The 23,263-nt window shown below is 35.6% G+C and overlaps 1 protein-coding gene and 1 pseudogene across 1 annotated transcript; one reads left to right on the forward strand and one right to left on the reverse strand.

Annotated features, from left to right (window-relative positions):
* Window positions 1-16,631, reverse strand: part of LOC112184423 — a 32,792-nt pseudogene extending 16,161 nt beyond the window's left edge.
* Window positions 16,632-18,641: 2,010 nt separating this feature from the next.
* Window positions 18,642-19,085, forward strand: LOC112184424 (auxin-responsive protein SAUR68). Its single transcript, XM_024322682.1, has one exon. It carries the CDS (start codon window positions 18,642-18,644, stop codon window positions 19,083-19,085), a length of 444 nt encoding a protein of 147 aa, XP_024178450.1.
* Window positions 19,086-23,263: the final 4,178 nt, after the last annotated feature.

The raw sequence follows: 23,263 nt of genomic DNA on the forward strand, positions 1-23,263 counted from the left end.
TAAAGTATTATTTACAAAAATAAAATAAAGAATAAATATATACAAGTAAACACAAATAAGGGGAGGATTAGGATTCATAAAATTAAAATTAAAATAAATAAAATAAAGAAAACGTAAAAACTTATATACAAGGGTGGATCGCAAGGAACAAAGATCAAAACCACATCCATATGCAAGAAATCCAATTACAATTCCTATAGTTGATTTTAAATGTCATGAGAGAGGAGTTGATCATGTGAAACATTCGAAAGCAAATGATTTCCCATATTTTACTTTTCAATGCTAATTAACCTAAGCGAAAGCACCTAGATTAATCCTATCAAACATGCAATCAAGCCCTAGAAAGCTAGTCAATCATGACATGTTCAACGCATTAGACATAGAGAAAGGCTATCAACTCAAGTGTACAACTTAGTATGGAAAAGTCCACCTAATTGCAATCCTCTTTAATTAAATTCGGTCTTTGCACAAAACCTTTACTACTTTGATTCAAGTTTACACAAAACGAAAAGTCGATTTCATGTTCTTAAACCTAGCACCAATTATATCAAAACCCTAAGTGTTTGCAACCACATAAGATTAAAATACAAAAGTTTTCTATCATGCAAATTTAATTAAACAAACCCACATAAGCAACATAAAAATCAACATATAGAAATCACAACTTTATCTCAAAACATATAAACGGGCTTTAAACTTTGCCCTTAACATTATTTGTTAACTAGAATTCATAGTTTTACAAAATCAAACAAAGAAAACAAGAGAAAGGATATAATACACCTTGAAAGATGAATGATAAAGCCTTGAAATGAAGAACTTGAAGATCCTTGAAAGCAAGCAATCTTCTAGGGAAGACACAAGGGTGGATGGCGGTTAGGAAATTGATGTATTGCATGGCTTCTCTTTCTCTTGGCTTGAAAATGAAGAACAAGAAAACTAGAGAATGAAAAAGAAATATGGAGAGGAAATGGAGAGACAAAGAAGATGAGATGGATGAAGGAATTGGTAGAGGAAAATGGAAAGAAAATGGAGAGACAAAGAAGATGGAATGGATGAAGGAATGTGTAGGAAAATGGAAAGGAAATGGAGAGACAAAGAAGATGGAATGGATGAAGGAATTTGTAGAGGAAAATGGAAAGAAAATGGAGAGACAAAGAAGATGGAATGGATGAAGGAATATGTTTTAGAGTGAGAGGAGAAGGTGTTTATATAGGAAAGAGAAAGAAGAGTGAAATTGGAAAAGATGGAGTAAATTAGTGTGAGTAATGATGGAGAAAACATGATGATTACACCCTAAAATATGGAATGTTTTTGGGTGATGATGATGGTGGATTAGTGTGAGAAATGATGGAGAAAACATGATGATTACACCCTAAAACATGGAATGTTTTTGGGTGATGATGATGATGGATTTCCTACTCATTTACTTCAATTTTATCTCCACCGAAAGTTTAGATTCTGCCCAAGACTTCTTCATAACAAATATTCCCCCATGAATGCAGATTACTGTGGTAAAATTTCAGAATGTATTGCCATGTGGTTGGGCCGGAAATGCTGCTGGACCTCTTACAGGTCTAGTTTTCCAGTTTTGCTTCTGTAGAAAATTGGGCTGATTGTTTGAAGGCCTTCCACTCATAGTTTGCTCTGGCACTCTTCATAAGAAATGATCCTTGGGCTTTCTAGAAGGAATCTGGAAAGTTTCAACTCATTTGAAGTTCGGATGGTTAGTCTGCCACTCCTCATTTCTTGTCTAGCTTGCTTTCTCATTGGCTCAATTTCTCCAAGACACGCTTTCTCAGGGCAAAATGCTCATTTTAGGGCCAAACAGCTCATTTCATCATCATCTACTCCAATGTACCTAAAAAATAGAAATTGAGTTAAAAATCGATTCGTTAAGGAATTAACTAAGCAAAATGTGAGGAATTAACTATTAAAATACCGCATTAAAATGCTCCTATCAAATTACCCCACACTTAGCTTTTGCTAGTCCCTTAGCAAAACAAAACAAAACAAAAAAAATCCAAAACAGAACAAAGACTTGACAAAAAGCAAGTAAATGACTCTATTGCTCCTAACTGTTGTCTCAGAGACTCCAAACTCATGGCTTTCACGTTAAACACTTAATCAAAATCACAAAGATAATTGCATGGTTAATAAACCTGTGACATTCATATGACTAAGCAAGATATGGAGAACTTAAGTTATACAGTGAATGATAGCATGTTTCGAACAAGTCCAATCCAAACTCACAGGGCATACTCTCGATTTTTCTCTCAGAAATGGCTATGTTTAAAAGCTTCACACTCAAGTATATGCAAGAGAACAAATTGTAAGGCAACAAACAGCTTGCATATTTCATCAATAAACACATTTTGTGAAGAATTTTTAAAGACCTCATGAAATGACTAAGTGCACAAATGGACCTAAACCATAAGCTCGACTGCGTAACTGACTCCACTAATCAAAGACTGCCCATCTCAAGGATCAAGTCAGCACTTAAAACAGGTTGTAATGGGGCTAAGCTAGGGTTTTTGAAATGAAGATTAAGGATACAAAAAAATCCTAAGGACCTAGCAGAGCATATAAGGACCACCTTATGTCATTATTTTTGTAGACCAAATATCATTGTTTTGGGCCAAACCTTCACTCTAACCAACATGGGAATGGACAAAGGCATAATTTTCAACTTTGAGCCTTCTACAAATTTGCAAGTCCAAAACCACACTTCAACATTTTCCCAAGAGTTTTCTTTTCAATTTTTCTTCTCTTTTGCCGCTTTTGTTTCTTTCTTTCTTTTTTTTTTTCAAGGCAAAATTTTTTTTTTTCTTGGATTTTCCCCACCCCATACTTGTCTTTCATCGTCACCCCTACATACTATGTCATGCTCTACTAAGTCCTTAAGACAAGGGTAGAGATATCCTGTACTAAGCTCATGGTAGGGTAGTGAGGGTGATGAAACAAAGGTTTTCAACGTAGGCTCAAAGGGGTTCATTCTAAGGAGTCCCACGACGGGCACAATTGGGGACACATGCTTGTTTGGCTTTGGTGGTTACCCTAATGCCTTCTATCCTATCCAGGATCAGTGCATATTATGGCATACAAGTTTTGACAGTCACAACAGCCGAGTTCTAGTACTCTCTAGTCCATTAAAATCTATGGCACATGATCATTGGATTTTCAAAGAAAGATGAGGTTTTGCAAATACAGCCATGAAATTCTGAAATTATCAGTAAGCACTCAAAAAGAAAGTATTTTAGCTCAACAGCTCACTTGGGTCAAATGAATCAGACTTAATCCTAGCATGCTTAATGAACCAAGTTACAATCCTATCTCAAATCTTCATACAAGTATCACAACGTCGATTAACCACAGAATTCAATTAAGTCCTATTTTGATTGTGAAAACCTTCAGCCATAAATTCGGAGACATGTTCATCCTAGACGTTAGGAGCATCCTACGACTCAAAAACAAAAACAAAAGTAACCAAAAATTTTTTAAAATTTTTGACATTTTTCGATTTTTTATTTTATTTTTCAATATATATGACTCAAGATAAAAGTGTAAATCCCTTCCCCCACACTTAAATATTGCATTGTCCTCAATGTAATCAATTATTAGCATGCAATGAGACACTTAAGCATATAGGGATGAAATTTACGAAAATGACTACTAAAACAAAGGAAAATTGGAGAAGTAAAAGGGAAAGAGAAAGCAAATCTGCGTTGACGACTCCTCCACAGCTACGTTGGAATTGGGTTGCCTCCCAAGCAGCGCTTAATGTTTATAGTCTTTCAGCCTAGACTTGTACCTCCATTTACTCCTTTGGAGGAGCGGTATGCGGGCGAGTGGCTTTCGCATTTCCCTTGAGCTCAGCCTCAACTCCTATGGAGATGCAGACATGGCTTAGTATAGAGTATTATTATTATTATTATTATTTTTTTAATTTTTAATTTTTTGTAAATAGCTGAATTTAATAAGACTGAATGAATGCATTTTTTTTTTTTTTAATATATAGGACTCAAAAATAAAAGACAAAAATATATATAGGACTCAAAATGAAAGACAAAAATATAAATCTCTTCCCCCATACTTAAATATTGCATTATCTTCAATGTAATCAATTAAAAGCATGCAATGAAATAAGTAAGCATAGATAGAAGACATTTACGAAAACAAATCCTAAAATAAAAACAATAGAGAAAAAATGAAAAATAAAAAGAAATAGGGAAAGAGAAAGCAAATCTGATTATATTCTGTATTGGGTTGCCTCCCAAGTAGCGCTTGTATTTTACGTCTTGCAGCCAGACGGTACCTACATTAAATAAAGTTAGTAACTATAATTAACAAAGAAATACAAAATAAAAACAAGTATAACTATTAATTACAAACTACAAGTATAATTAACAAGTATATTGTACATAAGACACAAGTTAAGTACTCAAGTGAGTATAAAACGTGAAAAGTATTTTTACAAGTTTAAAGTGTGAAACAACAAAATAATTTACACGTATAGAGTATTCACAAGTATTTCTTTTATTATAAACATTATTGATATCGAATCAAATTCCAAGCGGTAAATCAAGTGGACGTGCGGCCCAAGTATAGTCGCCTAGACACAAACTCCCTTTCAAATCGTTTGGGCAACCTTACTGAAATGGCCAGGTGGGGGAGGACGAACACGAGAGGAAAAATCCATTTTGGCATGAGCTACTCCCACATAGTGGTTTAGGCCCATTTGCAAGCACTTCTGGATTCAAAAACCCGTCATGAACGTTGTCCCCTTCCTAGACACCATTCCACATAGGCTATACTTACTAAGATGAAAAAGTTCATAAGTGTGAAGACAGTTCAACAAGTGTTAATAAAGGCCGCCCTCAACCTTAAGGGACCTGAGCTAGGTACCAATAAGGGGTTTAGGCCAATATTAACAAAAGAGACTTCACCTATTCCTCTCAATTTACAACCTACAATTAAAATTCGTGTTCAATAATATAAATAAAAATTTAAACTAAGTTTTAAACAATTTATATACAACAATTATAAACAAAAACAAGTGATTTTTCAATCCCCGGCAACGGCGCCAAAAATTGATGCGCTCGAAGCAAGCGCATAATTTAACCCTGAAATATCGTTAGTAGTATAAGCAAATAGGGATCGTTCTATCCGGGGATTGAGGGTACACTTGTAATTGTGAAACAAATAAAGAAAAGTATTATTTACAAAAATAAAATAAAGAATATAAATATATACAATTGTATAAACAAATAAAGAATTAAAATAATAAAGTATTATTTACAAAAATAAAATAAAGAATAAATATATACAAGTAAACACAAATAAGGGGAGGATTAGGATTCATAAAATTAAAATTAAAATAAATAAAATAAAGAAAACGTAAAAACTTATATACAAGGGTGGATCGCAAGGAACAAAGATCAAAACCACATCCATATGCAAGAAATCCAATTACAATTCCTATAGTTGATTTTAAATGTCATGAGAGAGGAGTTGATCATGTGAAACATTCGAAAGCAAATGATTTCCCATATTTTACTTTTCAATGCTAATTAACCTAAGCGAAAGCACCTAGATTAATCCTATCAAACATGCAATCAAGCCCTAGAAAGCTAGTCAATCATGACATGTTCAACGCATTAGACATAGAGAAAGGCTATCAACTCAAGTGTACAACTTAGTATGGAAAAGTCCACCTAATTGCAATCCTCTTTAATTAAATTCGGTCTTTGCACAAAACCTTTACTACTTTGATTCAAGTTTACACAAAACGAAAAGTCGATTTCATGTTCTTAAACCTAGCACCAATTATATCAAAACCCTAAGTGTTTGCAACCACATAAGATTAAAATACAAAAGTTTTCTATCATGCAAATTTAATTAAACAAACCCACATAAGCAACATAAAAATCAACATATAGAAATCACAACTTTATCTCAAAACATATAAACGGGCTTTAAACTTTGCCCTTAACATTATTTGTTAACTAGAATTCATAGTTTTACAAAATCAAACAAAGAAAACAAGAGAAAGGATATAATACACCTTGAAAGATGAATGATAAAGCCTTGAAATGAAGAACTTGAAGATCCTTGAAAGCAAGCAATCTTCTAGGGAAGACACAAGGGTGGATGGCGGTTAGGAAATTGATGTATTGCATGGCTTCTCTTTCTCTTGGCTTGAAAATGAAGAACAAGAAAACTAGAGAATGAAAAAGAAATATGGAGAGGAAATGGAGAGACAAAGAAGATGAGATGGATGAAGGAATTGGTAGAGGAAAATGGAAAGAAAATGGAGAGACAAAGAAGATGGAATGGATGAAGGAATGTGTAGGAAAATGGAAAGGAAATGGAGAGACAAAGAAGATGGAATGGATGAAGGAATTTGTAGAGGAAAATGGAAAGAAAATGGAGAGACAAAGAAGATGGAATGGATGAAGGAATATGTTTTAGAGTGAGAGGAGAAGGTGTTTATATAGGAAAGAGAAAGAAGAGTGAAATTGGAAAAGATGGAGTAAATTAGTGTGAGTAATGATGGAGAAAACATGATGATTACACCCTAAAATATGGAATGTTTTTGGGTGATGATGATGGTGGATTAGTGTGAGAAATGATGGAGAAAACATGATGATTACACCCTAAAACATGGAATGTTTTTGGGTGATGATGATGATGGATTTCCTACTCATTTACTTCAATTTTATCTCCACCGAAAGTTTAGATTCTGCCCAAGACTTCTTCATAACAAATATTCCCCCATGAATGCAGATTACTGTGGTAAAATTTCAGAATGTATTGCCATGTGGTTGGGCCGGAAATGCTGCTGGACCTCTTACAGGTCTAGTTTTCCAGTTTTGCTTCTGTAGAAAATTGGGCTGATTGTTTGAAGGCCTTCCACTCATAGTTTGCTCTGGCACTCTTCATAAGAAATGATCCTTGGGCTTTCTAGAAGGAATCTGGAAAGTTTCAACTCATTTGAAGTTCGGATGGTTAGTCTGCCACTCCTCATTTCTTGTCTAGCTTGCTTTCTCATTGGCTCAATTTCTCCAAGACACGCTTTCTCAGGGCAAAATGCTCATTTTAGGGCCAAACAGCTCATTTCATCATCATCTACTCCAATGTACCTAAAAAATAGAAATTGAGTTAAAAATCGATTCGTTAAGGAATTAACTAAGCAAAATGTGAGGAATTAACTATTAAAATACCGCATTAAAATGCTCCTATCAGTGGGGCTCGTTCTAGTGGATTTTCAGTTTGTCTACAATTTCTTTTAATGAATTTTATTTTCATTAAATTTATTGTGTCTACAATCATTATATGACAAAGGTAATGTTGTGAAACTCAAACTCAAATTTGATATGATTGTGTTTGTCGTGAAATCATTAGAGATGTATTTAAGCGTTGGGGATTGAATGGTGAATCGTAAATGATTAAGTTTTGGGACTCAATTTGATTGAATTGTGAACTTGATTTTGTACCGTAGAAGAATGATTAGAGAAGCATGTTGATGGATTTAGAGAAGCATGTTAATGGATGTCCATAGTAGTTCAATTGAATTATATGATTACTGTTGGTATTCGTGGGTGCTGTTTGTGAAGGGATCAATTGGCAAAAGCCTATAATGGATTTTGTTATGCTTTGTGGTTTAATTGGATAATTTTGTGATATACATTTAAAATCAGAACTTGTAACAACTTCTAATATTAATTCGTATCTCACTTGCATCAACGTGGAGTGGGGATAAAAATTCAAAAAGTTCAAATAAAAAAATTCTGCTCTGAAATGAAAACAGTTTATGAAATGGAGAAGAAGTATTCTTTCTTGCAAGTCGAGAACATATTGTGTTTTACGGAGGATGTCCTAAAATGTCTTTGGCCACCAAAAGTTAGAATTCTTTAGGGCTGGCAGTGGTACGGTTGCCGGAGTTTTTGACGTCAGCAGAATACCGACCGAAACTCTTCGGTTTCGCCAAATGTGTTGCCGTAGCCTTGCCGGAGCTTTCGGTTACCGGAGCTTGCGGTTACCTCTTTCAACGGTCGGTTTTGGCCAGTATTTGAAAATTCCGATCGTCGGAATTTAGAGGACTGCAGAGATAAAATCCGGCGAAGGAGATGAGGATTGCAATATGAGGAGGAAGAAGGAAGAGTACAAAGGCGAAAGAATAGAGAAAAGAAGAAAAATGATGAGAAAATGGAGGAAGAAGAACAAAAGTCATAAATGAAGAGAGAGAGAGAGAGAGAGAGAGAGAGAGAGAGAGCAGAGAGAGAGAAAACAGAGGAGGAAGAGATTGAGAAAGAACAAAGAAAGAGAAATGTCTCGAAGTAGAAGACAAGAAAGAGTTTTTAGTTTTTATGATTTCTGATTCAAGTATATTTGTTTAGTTATGCGCAACTAATAACAAGCAAGCTTGTGGCCTAGTGGTAAGTGGCTCGAGTTTGTAGCTAGAATGGCAAGGGTTCGATCCTTGGCAGACGCAAGGGGGGAGTATTTTTTGGAATTAAATCCAGAAACATCTATCTCGGCTGGTTCGGTATCACCGAACCTCTGAGATTGGCTGTACCACTACCGAGCCAAAAAAGTTGCTCCTGTACGGTAATACCTTGCTGACTCTTCAGTTACCGACTTTGTCGGCGCCGACACAGCCGGTTTTCGGTCTGTTCTGGCAGGGATGGTAATTAGAGCCAGCCCTACAAAAATTCTTAGCTAAATTCACCCCTAGGGTGAATGAGCATATTCACCCTATTGTCGATTAACATATTTTTACTTATAATCTAACGGTCCATATATTAAATTAGCCTTTAAAGATCATGTAAAAAATCAATCGACTCGAAAATCGTTTAATTATCTAATTGAATAAAACAAATGGATTATTCTAACAACACTTGCTACTATTATGATGAATCATCCATGTATTTTATAGAAATGAATAACTAAAAGGTGTTCAATTTGATTAATTTTTTTACAAAGCTAAATCTGTGTATTACGTTTTATAACATAAATAGTTGGATTAGAAAATTATAAAGTTATTATGCGTTAATCATAAGAGATGGTGAATATGCTCATTCACCTAAAGGGTGAACCGAAGAATTGTCCATTCTTTATTGTAACCACAAGACGTATGGAAGATCAAGCAAAGATGTAGTTTTTGTTTGAAAGGGCAAAGATGTAGTTAATTACTAGGGTTGTCTCACACTAAGATAAATCTAGTACTTAACATTGGAAATTCCCTCCAATGTTTTTTTTTTTATTGATAAAAAAAAAAACATTGGAAATTCCCTCCACTTTGGACTTTCTTGTAACGAAATAATAGCATCTTAACAATTCTCAAATGAGCATCTTACCAGAATTGTACTTTAACAAAAAAAGTACAAAATAATAGAATGAGAAAAACTAATTAACTAAAGGGAAAATTTCGCAAACAGTACACCAAGTAAAGGCCACTAATAATTCTTATACACAAAGTTTCAAACCAAACATTTCGATACACGAAATCTGAAACTCGACCCACTATCAGTACACGACGTCAATTTTTGAGACCAAAATGTCCATTATGACCTCAATTCTTTTTTTTTAATAATTTTTTTTTTCTGTTATTTTGTTTCCCTTCGTTTTTATGTCTTTCTTCTTCCTTCTTCCGGGCTCACTCCCTTGCTTCCAACGCCGCCTTCCTCACCTCCACGCTCAGTCCCTTGCTTCCAATGCCGCCCTTGTGAGGTGAGCTTCTCCCGCCGCTGCCGCTCTGCCTCCACGTGGTTGAGCGGCGTGTCTCGGCCCAGCCCGGGTTTCCTGCCCCATTTCTTCAGCGCTCTTTTCATCTAGCAGTCGGAATCTGCGAAGTCCGGGTTTCTTCAGCGCTCAGTTCTTCTTGCTAGAACCAAAAACACGTTTCTTGTCGTCATTGTACGAGCTGTGATCCTCTTCCTGCACATCGTCAATGATGCCGATGTCAAAAATGGAGAAGTTCCGGTTGATGAACTTGAGCGGTCTATTTTTGGGTCAGGCTGATCCAACCGGAACAACGACTTGGCTTGTTGGATCAATCCCCAGTCGTCTCTGATCAAACCGGAGGAACCCATTTCAAGAACACCGTCGAAAGTTGGGATGCAGATCAAGTTCTTGATCCGTGGATTTGGGCCTCTTTGGCTCTCTCGCAGTTGTTGAACTGAAGCTCATGGGCCCCGCTCAGCGAGATTGAGGTCCCGGAGCAGAAGGCCTTGCCTGGAACAGAGCCATCCCCGATAGCGAAAGATCAAGTGAAGGAGTGAGCCCGGAAGAAGGAAGAAGAAAGAGATAAAAACAAAGGAAAAAAAATTATTTTAAAAAAAAAAAAGAACTAAGGGCATAATGGACATTTTGGTGTCAAAAATTGACGTCATGTACTAATAGTGGGTCGAGTTTCAGATTTCGTGTACCGAAATGTTTGGTTTGAAACTTTGTATATAAGAATTATTAGTGACATTTACTTGGTGTACTGTTTGAAAAATTTTCCCTTAACTAAATTCTAATATGATATCTGACCTAGTTATCAACTCTAAGAAGAAAGCATCTTTACCAATAATAAGGAAAAAAAAATTGAGCATATTAATTACCAGAATTTGTTATTTGAGAAAAAGTACATATCCTACCGACTGAATAAATGAAATCGATCATAACAGAATGAGAGAAACTCACCTATGCACCAAAAATGAGTCTTGAATAAAACATTTATATGGTACTATTTGGAAGGTTGACCAGTACTGATCGAAGAGTTAAGCTTGGGACTTATATATTGTTTGTGTCAATGAGTGATATAGAGGTTTCCAGTATATTTAACTAACCAATATGATATCTGCCCTAATAATCAACTCATAAGAAGCATCTCTTACTCCAAAGCATATCCCAGCATTTGCCAAACATAGGGATTTTCTCCACCAACGAGATTGAGTAACAAAATCTATTCCAATTAATTAATGTAATAATTCTTAGTATACGTCTAAAGTGGCTGGATAATCTCCTCATATATATATATGAAGGCCATACACATATACTCCATATACGAGCATTGCAATAACAAAATTTCAGCATTCAACATATTAACTCACCTTTTCTGTAGCTCTTCCTTTTGCTAAGCTGATCACATATAATATCACCATGGACGTGATGCTCAGCCCGAAGAAGCTCATCAAAATGACCAAGAAGTTGCAGAAGGTACCTGTTATTGGGAGGAAGAGAACTTCACCCCCAACAGTCATTGGCAGTAACAAGATGAATAGTACTACAGCAGATAAGGGCACTTTTGTCATCTACACCCTTGACAAGAGACGTTTTATGCTTCCTTTATCCTATCTCTGCAACCACATTTTCCAAGAGCTCTTTAAGATGTCTGAAGAAGAGTTAGGAATATCGAGAAGCGGTCCTATCGTACTCCCGTGCGATTCACTCCTAGTGAATTATATAGTCTCACTTGTTCAGCTTGGAATGAGTATAGAAGTGGAGAAAGCTATACTCAATTCTATTATTAGGCTTAGGAGTAGCTACTTCTTGTCTACTCCAGACAAACCAACAATTACTCCTTTGTGGTTTCTGAATAGATCAGGTCTATGTTGTACGTATATAGTTAGATTTCACTAGATATATATGTGTCAGTGTTATGTGGGACGTGATGTGAATGCAAATTTTGTAGAAACGTTATGGAGAAAAAATAAATATATATTTTCGTTGAGAACATGATGTATTTAATTTTGAATGACTTTTACTGTTTTTCTGTGGGAGAAACAGATCGAGTATTAGAATTCAAATCAATGTGTAGAACCCTAGCAATCTTTTGTTACACTCTTATATCAGCAATAAAGATGAGAACTTGAGAACGCTCACTACTACAAAAAGTTCATCAGACGACGGTGGATTTGTGTTGTGTGATGACCAAGCTCACCGTGGTCTAAGTGAGTGTTGTGTGATTGAAACATCAGACAACGGTGATTTCACCGTTGTGCATGTGATAATACTTTGCTCAACAGAATACTAGTTTCCGTTGTGTGAATTCTGTGCAGGCATGTGCCTGGCATGGCATGGGAGGGGATGCCGCGGCACAGTCAGACAACAGAAAAGGAAATTTGTCGTTGTCTGAGATTCATAACACACAACAGATATAACTCATTCTTTGTTGTCTGAAATTCATAATACACAACGGATATAACTCATTCTTTGTTGTCTGAGACTAATAACAGACAACGGATATAACTCATTCTTTGTTGTCTGAGACTAATAACAGACAATGGATCTAACATAATATTTGTTGTCTGAGATAAGTAACACACAACTGAAGTAAAATTATCGCCCTTGTTTGTTGATTACTCAGACAACAGTGATCATTTTATTTCTGTTGTGTGTTATGAATCTCACACAACAAAATTTTATTTTCTTTTGTTGTTGGTTGTTAGTTCACACAACAACTATATTTGGTTATCCGTTGTGTGAATATTGTAATCAAATTGGGTATCAACCAGTGACTGTTGTAGGAGAAGGCTCAATTTTGAACTCTTTTATCATCATACAACACATGGTTTTGTATTGTGTTATATGACTTAACCTTGGACAACTTGGATTGCCTTAACAAATTGTGTGAGAATAACTCAGACAACATATTATTTTTATTAACCATTGTGTGAGCATTATAAACCATTCAGAAAACATAGAAAATTGAGTCTGTACTTGTAAAATGTTCTAGCTAGGAAGACCTAAAATACATAGATTACTGGCGCTTTCCTTTAATGCACCTTCATTTGTTCTTGCCGAAGCTCTCTTGTAGGAAAAGATGATAAGTATGCTCTCGATCTCTTACGTCATCGATCATACACATGATGGACAAGGACCTTGCAGAAGCTCTAGTATTGACTCCAGTTCTGCTCGCCCAAAGACCTTACCCTTTGAACACATTGAAGACTCTCTAGCTGATTGAAACATTCTTCAACAAGTCCTAAATGCTTTGCCCACAGTGCCACTCTACCCATATATCTGTACGTCTGCAACCATGCAAGTTATAATATTTTTTTTACATTAGTTTCTTGTGGCCATGCATTTAAAATGCCATTAATTGCTTGCTGTTATTGAACACAAGTTCTGAGTGAGTACCTAGCAGGTTACCAAAGAAATTAACAACTGAAATATGTTGGAAAACATAGCTACTAAAAAAGAGACCTACTAAATATGCTCAAAAGAAATGTAAGGGAACTTACTTCAGGAGTGTTTGCTGTATTTGATAATACACAAACACATATTCTGAGTAGATTGACGAGTTTACTGAAGAAAAATAAATTTAAAGCCTAACATAATTAACAAACATGAGAAAGAAAGTAAAGCATTGAGTGGGAGTTCAGAAAACACCCCTGAGCAATTTTCAATTAGCTCACCTGCACAGTGGTTCTCCCAAATGTGTGTCTTCAGAAAAATCATCAACTCACAATCACAGAATTATTCACCCGCACCAGTTCACTGCATGAAAGGAAACACACAAGAAAATGTCTTAGCCTTAGGAGTCTGTCAGATGTGCATTGTGTTTGCATTTCATAGATTTTAAGCACAAAACAATAAAATAAAGGCTCCCAATTATCAGATCACTTCACTGCATTGTTTCTTTACCGTCACTTTAGACCACATACAATCCGAAGGCAACTAAATGATTCAATTGGAGAGGTAATGTTGTCATTTCACTGCATAAATTCAGTAACTATTTCACTGCCTTAACTACACTACTTCAATCAAATTTTTAGTTCCATTCTGTGCAAGAAGAAAGAGAACTATATAAAGCACTTGCAGAGTAAACAATCAAATGAAGAGGAGTGGCAACTGCATCCATTGGGAAAAAAAAATTAAAAATAAAGGGTCGATATTCAAATTAAGTTAGAATTACCTCACATGCCACACAATAATAGGCCATAAACATCCGATTGACTGATTCCCACAATATGCTTTAAAAAGCCAATTAATACGTACTGTCTTTCACATCTTTGTAACTAGACTTGCCGGCCTAATACGAAAGTACTACAAAGAAACATATTGAAGCAACATAATATAATTTGTTGAGAATTCAATAATGCAAAATCATCCACTCAATTAAAGGAAGAGAATAATGGAAATTAACTTGTACATTTGCATCCAGTGGCTGCCAATATCTAATGCAAGCATTAATGAGAGGAAAATCAAGCCAAGTTTGCAGTGAAAGTTCACCAAAAACTAAGATAAAGATGCATATACAGTCATAGCAGCTTATAAATAAAATGTCTTACCGAGAGAGAGAGAGAGAGAGAGAGAGAGAGAGAGAGAGAGAGAGAGAGAGAGAGAGAGAGAGAGAGAGAGAGAGAGAGAGAGAGAGAGAGAGAGAGAGATCACCTCTGTTACCATATCCTAGACCGCTCCAAAGGTTGAAACTGCACAAGGAAGGGGGAAACATGTCAATAAAATGATAACTTTTAAGTGGGAAAAGAGAAATCCTACCAATCAAAGAGGAAACTAGCTTTAGAAATCTTAAACTTTCCATCATCAACAAGCAGACACAGTAAGTGGGAACATGGAACTCACCATCCTTTTAATGACGTAAGGCTATATCATGATTGACATCTCAGATTGACTTTCAACCTTAACTAAATTATGTTTCTCCAACTCAAATTCTTTTCTAGTCTCTTTCTCACTAATTTTGGGTTTAATTTATTGGACTTCCCTGACTTGTTTGACAGTGGAAGGGTACTAGAAACTGGTTGTAGTGGAATACTAAGCTGACTTTCTTCATCTGCTGCAAACCGAGGAGGAAGTGCTCTAGTATGCACATTTTCACTAGTCTCTTTCACACCCTTGGATGGAATTTGAGTGAGATTCTGAACACTCGGAAAGGGAAAAAAAAAAAACTTAAATGAGCATGCTTTACCTATATCAGATCAAATACAACTCTACCTATATCAGACAATTGGAGTTAGTTCATTGTTCAAAGATGTACAGAATTGGGCGTTAACTTACTTGGAGTTCTATGGATACAAGTTATTCAATATTACTAGCGGCATTGATATTCAAGATGGGGCTATCTGATATCCTGTTTTTACTATGAAACTACTATAAATAAAGTTCATGGATTGAAACTATATATAGTAAAGGGAGAAGAAGGAAAAGAAAGTTACCTTTCATAAGCATAAAACGCCCAAGAGTTTAGCAATTTTTACAATCCAGCAATCCTAGCAGCTTTGTATCGCAACTTCCTATTGTGATCTTCCTACAGAGCATTCAAAACAAAAAAAAGAATTGACACATTCAAACCCAGCACTGCATAAATTCAATAACTATTTCACTACCTTAACTAAACCCCATCCAATTTTACACACTATCTTCCAAAAAATAACTACACTCTCATGATCATCATCTTCTTTTAGTAATGCTTATATGCGCAAATCCAATAATTGTGGCATACAAACCCTACATTGAACAAATTCAGTAACTATTTGACTGGCTCAACTAAACCCCATATTCATTTTACACACTATCCTATCCTCCAAAAAAAAGTTGCTAAATTCTCAATCATGATCATTCAAGTATAAGCTTTACCTCCTCTCGAATCTTCGCAGAGCTGTTCTCAACTTAGCTAGCCATTGGCCAAGCTCTCAATCTTCACAAGCATCTTCTCATACAACTCCTCCACTCTACACAAGTGTAATTCACAGCCTCCGAACCCATCAGCCTACTCAGGCTATTCACCTCTAACCCCTTGGCGCACATATCCAACTCATGATCACTCTGGGCCTTCAACCCTTGCTTTTTTCATTGATTTGTTAATTAGGAAACATGTTGTAGATTATATGTATCCATAGAATGAAGTGCATAACCAAACTTACCCTTTCATTATTGAAATTTCTGTCAGCTGAGCCTTTTCTACCATTAGAAATAACAGAACCCTGGCTACTAACTGAGTTCACAAAAGTAAGCATACAGCAGATAACAAAACATAAGCATAGTTCATTGTACGAGAGGAACCTCTAAGACATTAGAAATAACAGAACCCTGGCTACTAACTGAGTTCACAAAAGTAAGCATACAGCAGATAACAAAACATAAGCATAGTTCATTGTACGAGAGGAACCTCTAAGACAATTGCTTCAATTCAGATCACATACAAACATAACAAAATGGAAGAAATTAAGGGAAAACATCAAAACAGCACCCAAACTCATTTCATCAAAATCTTGGTACTAAACCCAAACCTAAATTTCTCATTAGCATTTCAAACTAGAATCAGAAACAACCAACCCAAAACCCCAATTCATACCAATTACCCTAATTTCCCAAAAACCCAAGTCACCAACGGAACCAAAATCATCAGAAAGAAAAGCAACTCAGTGGAGGACAAAATGGGAAACTGACGAGATGTTCATTTGGCAGAAGAGAAGGCCGAGGATGACGAGAGAGCGGAGGAGGACTACGAAGACATCGGAGATGAGAGAAGAAGTCGTCGAGAGCTTGGTCATCTCTGATCTTGACTCAGACGGAACGATGGCCATGGAGATGGTTTCAACTGCAGGAGATATTGGGGATTTCTTGCTTGACCGCTGAAACGATGAAGGCCATGATTTTATGCGATGGATTGAGATGAAGGACATGGTTGTAGACTTGCAGATCGAGATTGAGAGAGGTTTCACGAGAGATAGGGGTTTCACGCAGAGATAGAGAGAGAGGATGGTGAGAGAGATCCAAATAGGCCGCTTTAGGGTTTGTGAGAGAGGATTGAGAGAGGACTGAGATTTAGGGTGTGTCTGAGAGGACTGACTGGGAGTTTCATTTCGTTTTGTCGAGAGAGTTTCAAGAGTGTGGGAGGAATAATTAAACTTCAAATGAATTCTAAAGTGACTCATACAACACAAACCTAACAAACTGTTGTACGAGTGCACTACAAAAATCAAAATGCCAAAACATGGAGGGAAATATACCGAGCCCATAGCATTTTGGCTCAAAATGTTGCCGCCTATATTCCAATTTCACACAACAGAAAAGTATAACTTCTGTTGTCTAATTTCTACAGCTTGCACTAGGTTTACCTTGTGGAAGACATTCAAGCAAGCTTCCTCAAAATTTGGCATCCAGTTTTCAATCACACAACGGAAACCTCAAGCATTGTTGTATCAAGTAGCCCAAATTTCAGATTTCAAGAGGCAACCAAGACTCGAGAGTGGAGGGAAATCTGCCGCTCAATTTTTAAGGCTCAGAAGACGGACTATGCTTAATTCTGTTGTACAATGTAGTTCCGATAAAAAAGTTATCACTTTGTTGGCATTCACACAACATAATATAACCAGAACCATTGTATAATAAAACTGACTTCAAAACACAACAAATTATTTGTGTTCCATTGTGTGATTAACTTTTTGTACTAGTGCCTAATGCTAGCTTAAAATTAAGCATCTTTGTTTTCTTTTTTCTGTTTTTTTTTTTTTTTTGTGTTCCTCGAATGAACCCTAATTTATGCATGTTTCATAACTGATTCATGTCAGACAGCTTTAATTAGAAGGCGACCACGAACATGAAGAAACAAAGATGAATTTATGAAAGATTGCTCTATGAGCTTTTCACGAAGAGATGTTGACTAGTGTTCTAGCAAAAATAAACAGTTGCTTAACAGCTATGCAACCTAGCTAACCTCCACACAACTGGACATAATTGGGAGCTGAGTTTGTTTTCGGTTATAATGCTAATTAACAGAAAGACACTGAGTTTGTAGTCATTGTTGATAACAGCCGGGAGGAATTTACTATGCAAAATGATACCCTTTATGGCACGTTTACTTACTTGGAATGGAAAATAATCATGAATCGGAGACAAGTGGAATGAGAGAAGAAATGAATCGGTATTGATTCCGGAGGAATGATTCCTAAACTCATCTCCCCCCTTCGTAATCGAATTCCTGAGTATTCAGGAATCCATTCCTGATAAGGAGGTGAGACCTACATCCATTCTGATTCCTTCATGTGTTAGTAAACACAAGAATTCTTTTACCCGGAATCATTCTGATTCCTTTATGTGTTAGTAAACGTAGGAATGTTTTTACCCCGTAATCATACACTTTCCTTCAAAGTAAGTAAACATGCCCTTAATTGTTTGTCAATAGGAAAAACCGTACAACCAACACAAATAATAAAGTCATTTCGAATCTAAACCAACAAGCATAACCTAGTAATTAACAACTCACCAATATTATCTTGTTTATATATGACCATATACAATGACCTTGTAACCAACTGACGCTATTGGAAACTGAATCCTCCCCCCGAGTTCTTTTAGTTCTGTCCTCAAAGCACAAAACAAAATTAATTCATCAACAAATTTATTCAAGCATCTATTTCGATATGTTCTTGCTAAACAAACATTGAAATTTTCTCCACCAAGTATGTACTAAGCAAGTACTTAATCATCTATTCCAATGTATAACTGATCGAAATATGTACTTCTACATAGAAAGCTACACCAACGGTATATTGTCTGGAATGCCAGGGGAATTTATATATATAGGAAACCCACCTTCATTGATCTCCATCTACCAGCATAGCAACATTTTGGCATTCTAAAGAAAATTCAAACTTTTCTAGCTCTCTTATTTTCCAAAAACTCCCCTGGCCATGGATATGATGCTCAGCCCCAAGAAACTCATCAAACTGACTAGGAAGATACCAGTCATCAGAAGGAAAAAGAACTCATACCCAAGAGCAGGAGTAAGTACTAGTTTCAAGATGGATAGCCCTAAGTCTACAGATAAAGGTGCTTTTGTTATCTACACCCTTGACCAAAGGCGTTTTGTTCTTCCCTTATCCTTTCTATGCAACTACATTTTTCAAGAGCTTTTCAAGATTGCCGAAGAAGAGTTTGGAATACCGAGTGACGGGCCTATTGTTGTTCCATGCGATTCACTTCTCATGAATTACATTGTCTCACTTGTCCAACTTGGAATGAGTTCAGATTTGGAGAAAGCTATACTCAACTCCATCATCAGAAGTAACTGCTCCATATCTACTTTTGATGGTCAAGCACAGACGAGCAAACAATTACTCCTCTTTGGTTACTAATTAACATATCCATACATGCAATGCATACTTAGGTGCGACCACATATGTATAGTGTTATGAGTGATGTAAATTATGAACGCATATATTGAAGACCTTTTCGTGAGAGAATGAACTATTTATAATTCAAATGAATATTCTGGTTTTGTATATATTATCTATGAACCGCGCGTAGCAACCTTTTCTATTGTCTTCTATATATCAAACTTCTTTCTCAATTCTAACCTAGATAAAAGGTGCTCGGTCAAGTCGCATAACAAATATTCTCATTACTGAAATGCAATGAGCTACAACCTAAATTTGTTACCAACAATTAATAGTACTTTTTTTTTTATAAAAAAAAATTAATAGTAGTTGATTCTTAATTTTTAGAAAAGGTGGAATCAATTATCAAATTTTTTATTTTTAGAAATTTTTTTATTTTTATTTTTCTTTTGTCAAAGTAGCCGGTGCATAGCATTCCAATTTCCAATATCCAGTGCGGAATGCTAAATTCAGAATAATATCCAAAACAAAACTTACTTCTGAAAAAAGGGTGATGATTCACACTTTTGCCATGGGTAGGTGAAATGCCAAGTGTGGTACAATATCCTATATATACATTTTTAGATTTCATCACTTAATATTTTAGTCATTGGCTGTAGTGACTTAATATATATAGAAGACATAAATATAACTGTAAAAATGTGTTCAATATATTGTTGATGGAAACCCAAATTATGTGTACCTGATCTAAACATGATTATTTCTTCTAGTTGTAATAAGGTAGAAAATTGTAGATCTCCTAAGAGCAACTCCAACAGTTTCCCTATAATTTTTGTATAATAAGGAAGCAAAAGTCAAAGCTTTAGCATATTTTTCTTCTCCAACTCCAACAGATTCCACATTTTATAGCAATCTCTAAAATCTCCATATTCTTCCTTAATTTTTTAGAGATTGCTGTAAATATAGGGAATTTGGTTTTCTCTTTCCTCACTTTCCATAAAATAGGGATAGTTATAGGGAATCTGTTGGAGTAAAAGAGGCTTATTTTTCCCTAAAGTAAAGAAAAATCAAAATATGGGGAAGCTGTTGGAGTTGCTCTAATCCGTATTTGATTAGGATATCTTGTATGCCAAAATATTGTACACGTAATTCTCTATATAAAGAGACCTCTCAGATTTTCCCAAAGTTCTCTCTTTCTACAACACTGAGCATCTCCAACAGCTTCCCTATAATTTCTCTATTATAGAGAAGCAAAAATTAAAATCTCTAAAAAAATTCCTGCTCCAACTCCAACAGATTCCCTATTTTACGGATTCCATAATTCTTCCCTAAATCCTTCTCTAAAATTTTACAGATTGTTGTAAATATAGGAAATTTTATTTTCTCTCTCATCACTATCTCTATTTTAGGGATAATTATAGGGAATTTTTTGGAGTAAAACAGCAAAAAAATTTCCTCAAATGGAGAAAAATCAAGATATGGGGAATCTGTTGGAGTTGCTCTCACTTTAATAATGAATTTCAAGTTCTCGTTCGGATAGTTTAAAGTCGACACATTATTATCCCTAAAAATAAGAAACTAGACAATATATATACAAGATATAAATATAATAGTAAAAGAAAATCTCGTCTGGATAGTTTAAACACATTATTATCCCTAAAAATAAGAAACTAGACAATATATATACAAGATATAAATATAATACTAAAAGAAAATCTCGTCTGGATAGTTTAAAGTCGACACATTATTATCCCTAAAAATAAGAAACTAGACAATATATATATATATATATATATATATATATATACAAGATATAAATATAATAGTAAAAGAAAATTATGAATAAATAGTAATAAATGATTTTTTACTCTATTTATAAAATGAGCATTGATGGGACAAAAAAATAATAATAATAACTAGTCTTTATTGACACATGTGATGCATGTGTTAAACAATTTTATTTTTATTTTTATTTTTATTCTTAATTTTACTTTTTGGAGGAAAAAAAAGTAGGAAGTTACAACTGTAAGATGTTGAAAGTTATATCTGTAGAAAGTGGAATGAATTTCCCTTTTTCTTCTTCTGAATTTTTATTTATATTTATAACTAGTCCTCTCTTTGTTCTATACCTTGAAGACGCCTTACGGGATCCTCGATGGTGACTTCCAACTTTCACTTGCGTTTCTCATGGGTACAACTTAACAATTCATATTGTTGCTTCAACCCATATTACGTACAATGGGTTGCTCTTCTCCTTTCTTTGTGGTTACTTCATCAATCTAACGATCGATTACTGTCGTGAAAGTTGGAGTTGATTGCGATCTGGTGCAGTGTTTGTATACTCGAATCTACGCTATCATCATCAGTCTTTGCTGCTCTTGTTTCATGGCAGTGAGAAGTGTTTTCGCGGAGAATCGGAGATCAGTCTTGGTTTCATGATGGCTCGTCTTGACATCTTGGATTTGTGCTGCAAAAGGAGTAATCATTGACATTATTTATGTCCTCTTGGTGCCCGAGGCTATTTGAATTTGAACTTTGGATTCAGTCGATTTCACATATAAGAGGATTTCATGCTCCAGCTCTTAACACTTGGATTTGAAATTTACTTTCAAGCGGCCATAACTTCATCCCTCTGCCTTCTGTAGTGATAATATGGAGACATGGATGTTTGGCTTGGCCGTTGATTTTCTAGTGTTTTGGGTCTTTCCCTCGAGAAACCCTAGGGTTTTACTTGGGATGGCAGAGAGAGTATTGGTGACTACTGTACTTAATTTGCCTAAACATAATTTGCTATATATATTGGGTCAGTCCCACATCACCACCAAAGTCACTAGGGCTGTTAAGCGTGTAACCTCTGGGAACACCGTCACACGGACTATCACACGGACTATCACCTAACCTCAGGCTCAGGCTCAGGCCGAGATCATCTCTGGTGCGCAGCCACGCGCCGCGTCAAGATCACCTCACTGAGATATTAGAAGTTGCTAACTGATGCCCATCAGTCCCACATAGGGAATCAGAAACAAATCAGTCTCCTCTTCACCTATAAAAGATTCATTTCTCTCTCCTCATTGATTATGCATGAAATACTTGTCTAACGTTACTCTGTCAAAATAAATACATTGACTAACTTAGACATTAGAGTAGAGAAGGCCACCAACAGCGGTCTCCCCTCTAACACCCTTTGTATTTTACTTGACAAGTGACGGTAGCACTATGTAACCCTCAGTAGCGGTCCGAACTCAGATAAGCGTTAACAAGGTTCTAGCTACCACTAGAGCGTGAGCATTAACAACTACATCATACATTCTTTAATCAGTTTCTCATGAGCTTGCTCCACTTGGAGACATGTGTTGGGTAGTGTAATATTGCTTTGGAAGACTTATATTTTCGGACCACTATGTGGCAGATTTTTTTGTATTATTACCAATTTATGAAATTTTTTTATGATTTCTTCTAAAAAAAAATTTTAAAAAACGAAACACATTTGTAAAAGAAGCTTATTGTCTCTTACAGCCACATGATCTCCAACTGTTTTCCAAAACTACAACATCGTCTCTTGTTTTTGTTTTCAAAACTGGCAATGTAGAATCATCCACTATTAATTAGTAAAGTGGATATTGATGGAAAATAAGTAAAACAATAATTATGTTTGTCTAAATTGTGTATGGCTTGGCGTAAAATGAATTTGATATTTTATTTTAAAGAAATAAATTGAGTAGGCCGAAGTCTGTGTGTGAAAGCGGTTTATTGTTTCTCAAACCACGAGATCTCCTTCCGTCTTCCAAAACTACGTACGGCATAGTCCATTGTTTTGTTTTGAAAATCGTCAATCTTAAATCATCCACCGATCTATAAAAAGGGACCTCACATACGTGGACTGTGCACTCAAGCTATTCATTTCTCCATAGCAAAAATGATGATAGTCAATGGTTATAAGAAATATGGAAGTGAAAGTGCAGAGGAAGATGATGTAGTTCAAAGGAATGACTGCCAAGTCAATTATCGAATCAATAATTTACCAGACCGAGGAGATGCTCTAATTTTCCTGCCATTGTTATCTTAGCCTTGCAAGCACTCACCACCTTCATTGTTTTTGGTGATATCTCTTTAGCTCCTCCAGTGATGTCATCTAGCTCTTTCGAATAACAACCGTATCAAAACCACCCTTCCTGCTTTTCCCAAACAAATTTAAA

Source organism: Rosa chinensis, chromosome 2 (assembly GCF_002994745.2).
Source record: "Rosa chinensis cultivar Old Blush chromosome 2, RchiOBHm-V2, whole genome shotgun sequence".
NCBI classification, from domain to species: domain Eukaryota; kingdom Viridiplantae; phylum Streptophyta; class Magnoliopsida; order Rosales; family Rosaceae; genus Rosa; species Rosa chinensis.